Source organism: Sinocyclocheilus grahami, unplaced genomic scaffold, assembly GCF_001515645.1.
Source record: "Sinocyclocheilus grahami isolate Dianchi unplaced genomic scaffold, SAMN03320097.WGS_v1.1 scaffold184.1, whole genome shotgun sequence".
NCBI lineage: Eukaryota > Metazoa > Chordata > Actinopteri > Cypriniformes > Cyprinidae > Sinocyclocheilus > Sinocyclocheilus grahami.
Window position 1 is genome coordinate 513,117 of NW_015505363.1, and position 14,128 is coordinate 527,244.

At 37.7% G+C, this 14,128-nt stretch overlaps 2 protein-coding genes across 3 annotated transcripts in view; one reads left to right on the forward strand and one right to left on the reverse strand.

Moving 5' to 3' along the window:
* fadd (Fas (tnfrsf6)-associated via death domain) overlaps positions 1-3,548 on the forward strand; it is a 9,851-nt gene extending 6,303 nt beyond the window's left edge. Inside the window, exons 2-3 of one of the 2 annotated variants that reach the window (XM_016284534.1) lie at positions 2,908-3,044; positions 3,320-3,548. In XM_016284534.1, coding sequence (XP_016140020.1) covers positions 2,908-3,044; positions 3,320-3,463 — 281 coding nt within the window. In that variant the 3' untranslated portion in view covers positions 3,464-3,548. Of the gene's footprint in view, positions 1-2,907; positions 3,045-3,182 lie in introns of both variants that reach the window. The other variant, XM_016284535.1, reaches the window with a different exon arrangement.
* A 2,125-nt stretch (positions 3,549-5,673) lies between these two features.
* The window catches only part of LOC107594492 (protein kinase C and casein kinase II substrate protein 3-like), a 59,200-nt gene continuing 50,745 nt past the window's right edge, over positions 5,674-14,128 (reverse strand). Inside the window, exons 9-11 of the mRNA XM_016284560.1 lie at positions 13,000-13,130; positions 10,307-10,467; positions 5,674-6,806 (exon numbers count right to left, since the gene is read on the reverse strand). Of these exons, the coding sequence (XP_016140046.1) occupies positions 6,691-6,806; positions 10,307-10,467; positions 13,000-13,130 (408 nt within the window). The 3' untranslated portion in view covers positions 5,674-6,690. The remainder of the gene's footprint in view (positions 6,807-10,306; positions 10,468-12,999; positions 13,131-14,128) is intronic.

Below are 14,128 nucleotides of genomic sequence, written 5' to 3' on the forward strand. Positions count from 1 at the left end.
TTTGGAATATTCCAGGGATTTTTGGAAAGCTTCCGGAAATTTACCAGAAATGTTCCACCCCTTTGCAACCCTAATACTATATACTTTTAGTAAGTAAAAGGCCTTTTAGTATAATTCTAATACTGTCCAACTTCAGGTCTTTATAAGTTTTTGCTGATTTTGATAAAGTAGCCTAAAAATTGGAATTATGTTGTTGTTGTTAATACGATTAATTAATCTTCTTAATAAATCAGGTTTACATATCCAAACATCATTTTTGGAAAAATCATGTTAAAAAGTCAGTATCAAAAATGATACAAGAGGCTTTTAAGGATTTTGTGTGTGTGTACATCTCTTAATCATCATTATATTGCTTTACATTATATATTTTGCCCCCACAATAAAAACTACAGAGCTTTGATCATAAAACTAAGCATTTAAATATAATCTTACTAAAACATTATTGGGAGATGTAGAGTGACAGCTGATATTTATATGCAGTTTATGCAAGTAGTCTGCTATACTATAGAAATCTTGTAGATTTACATTACAATCTATGATAATTTCATCTTACTTTTTGGCCATATAACAACATCTACACCAAATAGCATTTTTGTTCAGTATGAGACTTTTTTCAGCTTCAAGTATTCTCATATCAAACTATATGGGTCATAAAAGCCTGATGTATCAAATGTGATACAAAACAAAACGCATATTTTTTTTTCTTAATTTTCTCTCATATTTTGTTCAAGTAATTAGAATTTTTTTGTTTCTTATGTCAGACTTTACAGGGTTAAAGATGTACATGAAATTGGTGAAATTAAGTAATTTTACTCACTAATCACTTAATGATTTTAAAATGTAAAAACTTTATGAAAATTTAACAAAAATAGGATGTAACACGTTGTTATTTGGTAACATACGTACACAGTAATTGCCATTTGAGGTCAAATAATGCTGATTATGGTGATCAGTATTTCTCATAAAAGTATCTGAAAACTTGGGGCTTGTTTACACGACACTGTTTTCAACTAAAACCAGAAAACGTATGCGTTTTGGTCATTCATTTATACAACATCAGCATTTTGGGGGGCTAGAAATGCAAACTTTTTAAAGTGCAATTTTTTGAAAATGATACTGTTATCATCTCCATGTAAACTACACAAATGTGCATTACAAGTTCAGTATATATATGTGTGCAGGCGCATAGTGTTTCTTTACAAAGTGACATTTACCAACTACTGGTCTGGCATGCATAATACAGTGTTTTTGGTCATTTTTGTGAATCCATGTTAATGGGGATCATTTTGACAGCGTTGTTATCTGTACGAAAACGTTTCCCATTTTAGTATAATGTTGTCGAGTAAACGCACCCTTATGCCACACTTGTATAAATTGTATGAATCACATTCAGTAACAAAATATGAAACCAAAGTGGCATTTATTTTAAAGAAAGATGCTTTAATGTGAAGAACCAGTGATGCTATTTCTGAGAAAAGGTCTTGTTTGTTTGCAATGCTGCTTGGGTTTTTTTATGCAGTGAACTTCATACATTGTTACTGAAAGGGTTAGTTCACCCAAAACCAAAAATGAAAATTCTGTCATTACTCACTCTCGTTGTTGTTCCAAACCCGTAAGACCTTCGTTCATCTTCGGAACACAATTTAAGATATTTTTGATGAAATCTGAGGTAGTGCTGGGTGGTATACCGGTTCATACCGAATATCGGTGTTTATTTTTGTTATGATATGAATTTTTAAAATACCGCAATACAATGTATTAAGTATGTCGCTTAAACAACGTTCGGAACGCGACACTGTTTGAAAGGGGTCTCTTTTCACTGTTGCACTGTGGTGAGGGAACAGCTGTATGTGTTACTAAACGTGAAAGTTCCAAAACTGTAGAACTAATAGAACGTGATGACACAGAAGAACTCATCCACAATATCCACACTGACCGCCACAAATATCCACCGCCCCCTGCCATCAGCTCCCACGTCTCACACACACACACGAGTGAGACTTTAGCACTAGATTTAGCAACTTTCAGACCCTTTTAGCTGCTTTTTTCCATAGAATATTCATACTGACAAACCTAGCGACTTTTTTGGATAAACCTTAGCTATGGTTCAGTTGGAAGATTTCGCCAGTGCTGTCCCACGAACGCGAGGTCTGACTTTCCCGGAGACGTGTCACCTCTCTCGGCGTCTGTTCTGTGCAGTGAGCGGCAGAAAAGCAGCGTACCGCAGCCGACTCGTCAATAAATGAGTACACAACAGCATCTCCTAGCACCTGTCGCTTCTGATTGTTTGGAAATTATAAATATGAGCGTAGTTCGTCTGTTAATATCACATGCACCTTTTTTTTATTTTTTTTAGTTTGCGCAGACAGTGCGCTGCATGAGACAAAACAACCGCATAGCCGCTCTTTAGTGTAGATGCATGTTGATTTTATCAGACAATGCCGCGATTATAAATGAGAGTGACTCCTGGTAAACATGTTTAGTCACTATTTAGTGTGGTATTTTTTGACAATATTCACTCATCATGACAGTAAAATAGAGAATACTTTTTTTGCACAAAGAAAACAAAAATAATGACTTTATTCCACATTTTCGTCTCTACTGTGTCACTTGTGGACACGCGTTCATGACAGTATCATGACGCGAGACCTCAGATTTCATCAAAAATATCTTAATTTGTGTTCCGAAGATGAACGAAGGTCTTACGGGTTTGGAACGACATGAGGGTGAGTAATTAATGAGAATTTTCATTTTTGGGTGAACTAACACTTTAAGTGTTACAAATACAGTAACTGAAGTCCAAATCATGTTGTAAAACTAGTGGCCCTGCAGAAAACCGATTTTCAGTTTTATTCAGATTCTAATCGAATTCAAACGCTTTTTGTATCTCTCCTTTTCTTTTTTTAGAAAAAATAAACATTGCAACTGAAGTAATTGTTGAACATTCGGGTAGAAAGTGGCTTCAATTTGGAAGAAAACTTGGACTTAATCACACTCAGCTGGAAGGCATACAGGAGAAGCACAGCCGTGACCTGGAGGAGCAGGTAAGTGTTACAAATACAGTAACTGAAGTCCAAATCATGTTGTAAAACTAGTGGCCCTGCAGAAAACCGATTTTCAGTTTTATTCAGATTCTAATCGAATTCAAACGCTTTTTGTATCTCTCCTTTTCTTTTTTTTAGAAAAAATAAACATTGCAACTGAAGTAATTGTTGAACATTCGGGTAGAAAGTGGCTTCAATTTGGAAGAAAACTTGGACTTAATCACACTCAGCTGGAAGGCATACAGGAGAAGCACAGCCGTGACCTGGAGGAGCAGGTGAGGGAGCTCATCAGACAGTGGATGAAGATGAAGAAAGAAAACACCAGAGTAGAGGATCTCATCAAAGCTCTCCGGGACTGCAAACAGAACCTCACCGCTGATCTTGTGGAGAAAAACCTCAAAGACCTTGATGCACACTGAAAAAATAACAACTGTTCTATTATAAAACAACAGAACTTTGGGGTTAATAATGTGAATTTCTTTTCGAAGTGCAAATGAACTGAATTAAATTAGGGATGCACCGATATGAAAATTTTGGCCGATACCGATAACCGATTATTCTTTATTTTTGAAAGCCGATAACCGATATGTTGGCCGATAAATCTATATCCAAGTGTCTACAGATCTTTCTGAATTAATTGTACACGTAAATATTGCTTTAGATCATATATTTTACATGAAATTGCAAGAAAAGGAAATTCTTTGAATAAGTGTCTTAATAGACAGTTCTCATTCACTCTTGCAAAGCAGAAGGATTTTTCAGTTTTTACAGAACACACTCATAACACAACACTGTTCTTGTATTTACTGATTTTGTCAAAGGATGTACCACATTTACAAAGGAATAAAGGGACTATGATGTATGATTGAACAATGTGCCTCATAACAGGCCTTTCAACTGTTTGATGAAGCATATTTTGAGTCATAACTTTGACTTATTCTATACTTCACGGTATAGAAATGCTCAGCCACTACATTTACCCAGGTTGTTCCATCTAAATCCTACGATTTTTAAATATTGTACAAATAGGCTGTCCAAGCAAAGTTCAGTACTCACCCTCAACGTGTTTCAGTCACCTGACATGTCTTCTCATCATTTGGGAACAGTTTATTTTGAGTCCTCTGCTTTGTCCTACACCGGTTGTATAGGTTGAGTTTCCCAAAAGCAGCCTACATGGCTTGTATAGAGACCACTGGTGCCAATGGTTTCTACTTAAAGGCTGGATGGCACTACACGATTTTTAATACCTGAACCAATATTAAAACTAGGTATCATTCATTTGCAGACATTGCAAATGGTTATAAGAAAAACTGGGCATCATATACTAAATAACACAAACTCACACAAAAGCATAAGTCATTGCTGAGAGACACAACAAATGAAAACAATTGTTTTAAAATAGGCTCGGAATTTCATGTTTAATGTTGTCCGACCAGACAGATTCATAAGCTACAGCTAAAATGAAACACTGTGACTACATGATTTTCAGTGAAATCTATCAACTCAGACTGTCCAAAATCTTCAGACTGGCTCTGACTCAATTCCTCCAGACTGCAAATGGGGGCAATAATTCATTCGGCGTTTAGCTTTGTGATGCTTTTGGGAAACACAACCCAGGTCAGTTAGAACAGTTGAGCTCATGTAACAGTTCTTGATGCTTAGATTTGATGTTGCTGCTTTATAATTCATCTATTTGCTGTTTTTTTTGTCAGTGTGTACATCTATGCACGTGTACAGCAATGCAGATCTCCAGTAAATTTCCAGAATTGCAATACTTTTAATAATAAATCTGCTCAGATCTCTAAAAAGCCACAAAATATTCAGTGCAATAGTGTTTGAGTTCAACTATTTTCGTGTTAAAATATATATTTATGATATATTTTTGTATCATCATCTACGGTTTTGTACAATGATAAATCACCTTTTAGCTTTTTTTCTTCTTCTTGCAGTACAAATACTTCTTGAAGTGGACCCAATATATACGAGGTCATAAAAACTGTACACTCTAAAAAATGCTGGGTTAAATACAACCCAGTGCTGGGTAAAATAGGGACAAACCCAGCAATTGGGCTGTTTTAACCCAGCGGTTGGGTTAAATGTTTAACACAACCTTCTGGGTAGTAACCCAACCGCTGGGTCAAAACAACCCAATTGCTGGGTTTGTCCCTATTTTACCCAGCACTGGGTTGCATTTAACCCAGCATTTTTTAGAGTGTATATATAATAATTATAAAAGATTAAAAAAATTTAAATGTAACAATTTTTATTTTATTGCATGACTACTTGAAATGTCATGTCAGCTACCCAGTAATTTCCTGATATTTAATTCATGAAAAATATTTTCAACTTTATAAGAAAACAAAAATGTATGTAATATCTCATAAACCTGAGGAGAACCAAATTAACAGAATGCTTCAGTATGTGGCAGCAGGATACACCTCATTTGTTGTAAACTGTCCTGGCCTCACCTTACAAACCACAAAACCCCTCCAAACAACTTTAATGTAATCATTTAAGACTGTTAATTTTAAACAAAAATGTAAAACTTCATGTTTAAGCAGCATCACAGCCACCATAGGACGATAAGAATCTTATTCGCTTTTATTCGGTATTTTTACATTGATTAGTATTGGCTGTTACAGTAGTTTCATGTAAAACCATGTTCACAGTGGGGCACACTGGAGGCAGAGCATGTGGAAATGGAAACATTTCCCATGAGCACTCACACATTCACTTTTACAAGCCCACAAGAAGCCCAGAGGTTTTGCCCTTTCTCTCACACTTTATATCATTTGACATCAGAAACTTTCGTGCGCTCCAAATAAAAACAAAAAAGATAAATTAAAAAAAGTAAAACAGTCCCATCAACAAGATTTTAGAATCTCCTATCCTGCATTTGTGATCGGATCCGGGGATCCCTTGACAAGAATCCTAGAATCACGATTCCAAAAGGGCGACTAGTAAGAGCATCTGCCCAGTGACAATTTGTATATTATAAATCCATATATCTTTTGTGAAAACATAGGTAAATACACAATGAAGAATCCTTCAATTCTGAACTACAACCAAAGAAATGTTCAGTTTAACTAGAACGATCTAACATATTACACAAAATATATCAACACACTAACACGCTTCTCATGAAAGATTCGCAAAACCTGAATATAGAAAGTCAGCGTAGATTTGATCAAATACTTGAAATGATTCTGATATGTAACTGAAATGTGAAATACTAAAACAAGAGGACTGCAATGATTATCTATCAAAACAATCCAACAGTGGCGACTCGCACGTCTTCCTGTGAACAAAATGATTCAGACAAACAATGTGTCCATTCAGCCGTGTGCTGCATTAATAGCCGTGTTGTGAATGTCTGTGGCATTTTATAATAAAGGCACTGATCTTTCAATAACCACAAGGGCAAAGCGGGACTAACTATTCTTAAAGTTCTCTAGTGTGTCAGTGAAAAGAAAAAAGAAAACACTGAACTGCGCACTCCTCTCTGAATCTCCTCGAGTATCGTGGCATTCAATCCATCATGCAGTTGCATGACTGTGTATTGGACACAACTGCTGTAGTTCAGTGTGACGTGACCTTACAGCTGCCACAGTGAAGGTGTGGGTCTCATCCAGGGCGAAGCGGGTGATCAAGATGTGATGACTTGAACGTAGTTAGCAGGGTAGAGGCCTATTTCTCCGCTGACCAGCTGTCCTTTACACCAGCCCTGCTCGTCCTCCTCACCCAGCTTCATTAACTCTTCACCTGTACGACACAAATATATATTTCATAATACCATGCTTTACTTTTCAATTAGACGTATGCATAGGATAATATAAAACTAGTCATTAATAAAAACCCAGCAGTGAACCAGCTTTGCAGAGTCAACATGCAGTTTCACAAGAGCTGCAGTGTCGTCACTTTTTTGTTTCACACACCCTCGTGCCTGTACAGACACATCGAGCATAAACCAGGTTTCAGGCTCAATTTGTCTCTATGTACCTAGACTCTTAAAAATAAAAAAAGCCTAAAATATACCAGTGTGTATTCAGAGAACTGTAATATTCAACTGCCTCAAAAACGCATTCCCTTATGAAGGTTTGCTGGAGGAACACTGAAAAAAAATAAAACGTGGGATTTACTTTGAAAAAATGTTCACTCTGAAACTGATAGCAAATTTCACAAATAATTACAAAGAAACGACTAGTAACATTGAATTAAATGAGAAATGTAGAAGTTTTTTGCAAAACATAATTCAATAAACTTTCGAAAATCCATTTTCTAAAGTGAACCATTTGTAGTTCTTGTAGGAACCTGTGTTTTTCTTTCATTAAAGAAAGTTTCTCACAGAAGAAAGAAATAATACTTCTGAAAAATATGTTTATAATTATATACACTTGCAGTAGATTCCACAAGGGCATTGGTAACTGACAACATTAGCTTTAGCATCATGCTACAGCCACACCACAAGGTGTCAGTATAAATCCAAGATGACTGTGCAACAAACACAAATACTGAGTACACCTTTAAAGGGGTCATATGACGTTGCTAAAAATAACATTATTTTGTGTATTATTTTATGTAATGAAATGTGTTTATGCAGTTTAAGGTTAAAAAAACACATTATTTTCCACATACTGTACATTATTGTTGCTCCTCTATGCCCCGTCTTTCTGAAACACGTCGATTTTTACAAAGCTCATCGGTCCAAAAAGCGAGGTGTGGTCTGATTGGCCAGCTATCCAGTGCGTTGTGATTGGCCGAATACCTCAAGCGTGTGACAGAAATGTTACGCCCCTCACCATACTGTGATGCCGTGTCCGGCCGGAGCGACGAGACAAAAACATTAAAACCCATTATAAACGAGGCATTTGTTGCATCCAGTGGAGACATAATTACTGGTTATAATGACTTATACTGTCTTTTTACACGTTACGTTGCATCGTGCCGTGTAAACATAAAACCATGTCTGCATTTGTGATCGGAGAAACGACAAACACCAAGCGCTACTCTACACTGCTCAAAACTCACGTTTGAATCGTCAGTAGCAAATCCTTTAAATAAGAAAACGTACTTACAGGCTGTGAGTCAGCATTATTTGTCAGCATCATAGACTGTGGTCAGCATGCGCGCCGAAGGAGAAACAGGGGAACTGAATTCACCGGAACACCAGCATTGTAGGCTACTCTCCCAGGAAACAGTCCTCGTCCTCCGTAAAATGCGTTGCACACATCTAAATATTTGGGTTGAAGTGTTCTGGAACAGTGTTGTAAATACAACTTAACCACTGATTTCTAGTTGTGTCCTCTTTTGGAAGACCAAACAAAGTAGTTTCGCTTTCACAACGAAACACAGCGTCTCCACGATACGGCGGTGACGGCAACAACAATACTACAGCGAGAATAAAAGTTACAGCTTCTTTCTTTGCGTGAACATTTGGGCAGTGTTATGCAAATCTTCCCACACAGTGATGTAGACATGTGGGGGCGTGTTTAAACGAGGCGTTTTAGGAGGGCGTGGACGAGTCTTAACTTTTATAAAGAATATCTCTTTCGGTTTGAGACTTTAGTCTTTACAACTTTAGGGATGTTGTCAAAAGACCAGGTACTTCGGTACCAAGTCGGTACAAAAAAAATGAAAACGTTATGGTACCAGGTTTGTTTTAAGTACCGGTGGTACCGGTCAACCCGGTTCTTGATGCGCTATCCATAAAAGCACTGAGACGTGGCGACCTCAAAAGGAGGAAACACATCAATCTAACAAAACACTTTAAAGACACCCAGATCAAATGAAAGAGTTCAAGCAGGTAAGTTTCATTTTAATTTAGTGTTTCCCATACATTGATTTATTTGTGGCGGCCCGCCACAATATCAAAACTGACCGCCACAAATAGCTTTTCCAAAAGGTTGAGCACTGCACGTGTCAAAGTCGAAACCCGGTGCGGGTGTTTTTATATCACTGTATTTCTGAAGGAAACCGACGGTCTTCAGAAAATTGATAAAGCAGCGCCGTTTGTGAGCTCAGCGCTTATTTGATTACAGCTGTTACTGGGGAAACCTCAATCTCTCCTGCTCTACAAGCGCCTCCTGCTGGCAGAGAATGAATTTGCATATATATGCCGCCACAAATAGAGTGCAAGTGTGTGGGGAAACACTGCTTCTGTAATGAATATTATTCAATATTTTAATTTGAATGTCGGATAGAAATGAACGCTGTTATTAGAGTAGTTAATCGTTAGCATAAGCACGGCTAACGCTACTATAATGAACATTAGAAAGAAGTTTCTTTATTAACTATTTAATGCTCCTATAACTTTTATTAGGGTAAAAAAACAGGAGGATGATATTTACTATTTTTACACACCAGAGGCTTTTAAATTCTAAAATATGCGTGTTAGAGAATGCACATATGGTAAACATTGTTTGTGTCATATCAGTCAGAAAAGCAGTTCTGGGCTTTTTGTTGTTGTTTGTTTTTAGCTAACTTAGTTGTTATTCTTGGCTGAATAACTCTAGAAGGTTTTCAAAAGCCCTTTAAAATTAAATACGTACACCGTTTGGATTAAATGAAAGTATAGTCACATTTTTTAATTAGCAAGTTTTTGTGTTTTGCTTTGGTACCGTAATTGGTACCGAGAACCATGGATTTTAACTGGTATTGGTACCGAATACTGAAATTTTGGTACTGTGACAACACTACTCCAAAGAGAAAGGAAAACTTGAAATCGCATCATATGACCCCTTTAAATCTACTTTACTTGAGTGGGGGGAAAAAACCCTTCAGTATATGACCACCAGGTGTCACTCTTGGCATGTCTGCTATTGCATGTTTTGTTAGAAGTGTTGCCTGACATGTTGAATTTAGGCACTTTCTTGGGTAACAGGGCTCATAAATAACCTGAATGAATCCTTTAAGCATAATATGATATTTAAGGCATGCATGCTTATTCAAAAACCCTCCAGGTGGATCCTGTTTTTTTTTTTTGCCAGTTCACTAGTTCTGAAGCGGTTTCATGGTTTGTCAAAATGTGAGGAAGCAGTCTCAAATAAACCCATGTAACGTGTCATTTACGGTTTATTCACACACACACATGCGCACATGCTTAGATTAACAAACCCCATTTAATTTGATCCTTTCCACAATGCCTTTTGAAATAAATGCACTACCATGCACAGCAAGGCATTGAAAGAACAAAGAAAAGGGGTTCGACAGCCATGTGTATGTTCATGTGTGTGGCATTAATAAGCATTAGTAGGGATTAATACCTGCTTTAAAGCCCAGCTCATCAGCCTCCTGCCCAGTGTAATCATACAGCGCTCTAACGCGAACCCCGACTACCTTCTCCTCCTCGTCCACCCCGTTGGCTGCGATGTATTTTTTGGGGCTTTCTTCATCAGACCAGTCTGAGGAGTAGTCTTTACCCACCCTGTGTGAACAGAAGAGGACTTATAAAACTGAACAAATTCATGGATGAATCATTTTAATAGAAGATGGGAGATTTTACTCCAAAAATCAACTTGGTAATCAGGTGATCTGTGATAGTTCAGCTAAAAACATTTGAAATGTTTCAAATCTATTGAAGGAATTAAATTTGATTAAATTTGTATCCGTGGCATGCTGTGCACATGCAACATACTTTTGAAAGTATTGTCAGTCTCGCCCCACAGATGCTGTCAATAAAGCCCAACTTGTACTGAACCCGGAACATTCCTTCAATATTTACTCAAAGAAAAATAGAATAAAGCAGCACTAGAAATGAGGATTCATATTGATTTTTTTTAAAGAGGAAACTGCAAAAAGCAAATAAAAAGTGTAATTGTTAAAAACTTGATTTACGCATACTGCTCTGAACGATTTTTAGCTTGGAACCAATGACTGGCTCTCACAAGGGACTGGGATCAAATAGGTTCATTTGATTCATCTTAATAGCAGCAATACTATATAAACTACAAAATGCTGATAAATCTAAAAATGTTCTTGTTTTGAAAATCTGCTTAGCTCTGTTCCACAACCTAGTGAGCTACCTTGCTATTTGCTGCCTACATTGGCAGCTGTCTTCTAAGACAATATTCTAACCTACAGTAAATGGAACCTCTAAAATGACTAACTTAGAAGTTTTGTTCACATAATTGACCCATTTATCTGTTGTAGCTTATCCATGTTGTGTTCACAAAATAGCCATTGATCCAGTCAAAAGGCACAACCTGAGAAACACTAATTAAATGTCACCGTTTTGGTCAATGATTTTGGCCCTCCAGAACCATTTTGGCCTTTTCTTGCCGAAATTTTTCAATAGCTGGAATTTCAGCATATCACTACTGCATAATACCCACTTTTGTAACAACCTTTGTGTCAGGAGTGCATCCATGATTCCTTAAAATACTGTCTAGGTAGGCTGCTAACTAGGTTTTAGAACAGAGCTGTTGTCTGTACTCCGAGAGAGGAGGTCAAGAAAAAAAAGTTGCACTGACACTCCAGGTGCATAACCGCTTAGGTTCTCGTAATAGCCATCCGCCTCAAGCCACCTGTGGGATTAAGAGTCAACAGAGACCAGACTAATAAGCAGGAAGCTGCAGAGAGCCACATTTAATACTGCAATTTAACAGGCATTCTCCTGTGTGCCCCTGTTCCCTGTGAGAGAGATTCAGATACACCACACAAACATGAGCCATCTAATGGCGCTTTTCCACTGCATGGTACGGCTCGGTACGGTTCACTTTTTGGGGGTTTTCCACTGGGTACAGTACCTGGTACTTTTTTTAGTACCACCTCGGTTGGGGTTCCAAGTGAACCGTACCGTTACCAAAACATGACGTGTAAACTCGCAACTGTTTTGAACGAGCGCACCTTTTTTTAACAACCAAAAAGTGTTGTTGTCTGTTGCAGAAGAACAGACGTTCCTCTCGTTGATAGCAGAGGAGCGGATCCAGCCAGAGCTTGATAGGGCGATGGGGAATGAAAACGGTTTTTTAGGAGTCGTGGTAGTAGAGGCGGTGCAACTATAACAACATGTGAATAAACCCGCTCACTGTAAAGCGGTACTGAAACGCAAACCGTGCCGAGCCGAACCGTGCCGTGCCGTACTGAGCCGTCCCGAGCCAAGTCGTACCACGCAGTGGAAAAGCGCCATATAATATCTGTACCAGACCTTCTCAGTTCTTTCCAGGCACTTCATTTAGCTAATACCTTTGACCTCCTTTGATCCTATGTTAACATGCTACCCTAACACTCTCTCACACACACACACACACACACACACACACACACACACACACACACACAGAGTCTGAATGTGCTAATTGGTGTAGCTGGTACTAAAAGCAGTGAGTGAAGTCCTCAGGGAAGAACTGTTGCCAGGATAATTAAAAAACAAAACAATAACAACCCTCCACTTCTAAATACAACACTGCAATTAAAAGTTGGACTGTCAATGTAGCAGAATATGAAACTCAATCTGTGTATATATATTTGGGTGGTTGACAAATATATATATTTTTTTATATTCTTGCGTGAATTTTAAGGAAATAGTGTGTTCATGTTGCACCAATTTTGTGTGCACCTTATTTGGTATCATTAAATTGTATTATATATAGTCACTATAATGGCCATCAAGCACTCTGCTCTCCAGATCAGTATCAGCAATAAAAAAAATATGCATTTGTAAGACTAATTGCTATAATTGCTAAAATCTCACTTGTCACCATTTTAATCAACTTTTTTCACACAGAAGTGAACTGTAAAATGTGGCCAAAATGTTCAATTTAAAGTTCCAAAAACTAAACTTGACTGAGGGTAAACTATTCATTTTTTAAAAAATTAACAACATTTTACATTTTTACAATTATTTTATATTTATTTTTTAAATCAAATTCACTTTTTTACATTTCAATGCAAAAATATTTCTAAAATACACTAATATTTCTTTGTGAGCATATGAGCATGCAGTAGTCAGATGTACCTTGTAGTTTCCTGTGGAGTCTTCGGGGGTTCGTCTCCTGCTGAGACAATATTAGTCAGAGTGACCACGTCATCAGAATGACTGTTTCTTTCTCTTCGACTGATGGATCGGTTTGCTTCTGGTGACCACTCCTGTTAAAACATGAAATGCACATGTGAAAATCCATATTATATGTAGCTAACTTGTGTTATACTTACTACCTCTCATTCCTGTAATGTTTAGATTTTAATGACGTATTTAAAAAAAGAATAATGAAAATAATAATGCAAAGTGTGTGTGTGTGTACATATGATATATACAGTGGGTACGGAAAGTATTCAGACCCCCTTACATTTTTCACTCTTTGTTATATTGCAGCCATTTGCTAAAATCATTTAAGTTAATTTTTATTCCTCAATGTACACACAGCACCCCATATTGACAGAAAAACACAGAATTGTTGACATTTTTGCAGATTTATTAAAAAAGAAAAACTGAAATATCACATGGTCCTAAGTATTCAGACCCTTTGCTCAGTATTTAGTAGAAGCACCCTTTTGATCTAATACAGCCATGAGTCTTTTGGGAAAGATGCATACAAGTTTTTCACACCTGGATTTGGGGATCCTCTGCCATTCCTCCTTGCAGATCCTCTCCAGTTCTGTCAGGTTGGATGGTAAACGTTGGTGGACAGCCATTTTTAGGTCTCTCCAGAGATGCTCAATTGGGTTTAAGTCAGGGCTCTGGCTGGGCCATTCAAGAACAGTCACAGAGTTGTTCTGAAGCCACTCCTTCGTTATTTTAGCTGTGTGCTTAGGGTCATTGTCTTGTTGGAAGATAAACCTTCGGCCCAGTCTGAGGTCCCGAGCACTCTGGAGAAGGTTTTCGTCCAGAATATCCCTGTGCTTGGCCGCATTCATCTTTCCCTCAATTGCAACCAGTCGTCCTGTCCCTGCAGCTGAAAAACACCCCACAGCATGATGCTGCCACCACCATGCTTCACTGTTGGGACTGTATTGGACAGGTAATGAGCAGGGCCTGGTTTTCTCCACACATACCACTTAGAATTAAGGCCAAAAAGTTCTATCTTGGACTCATCAGACCAGAGAATCTTATTTCTCACCATCCTGGAGTCCTTCAGGTGTTTTTT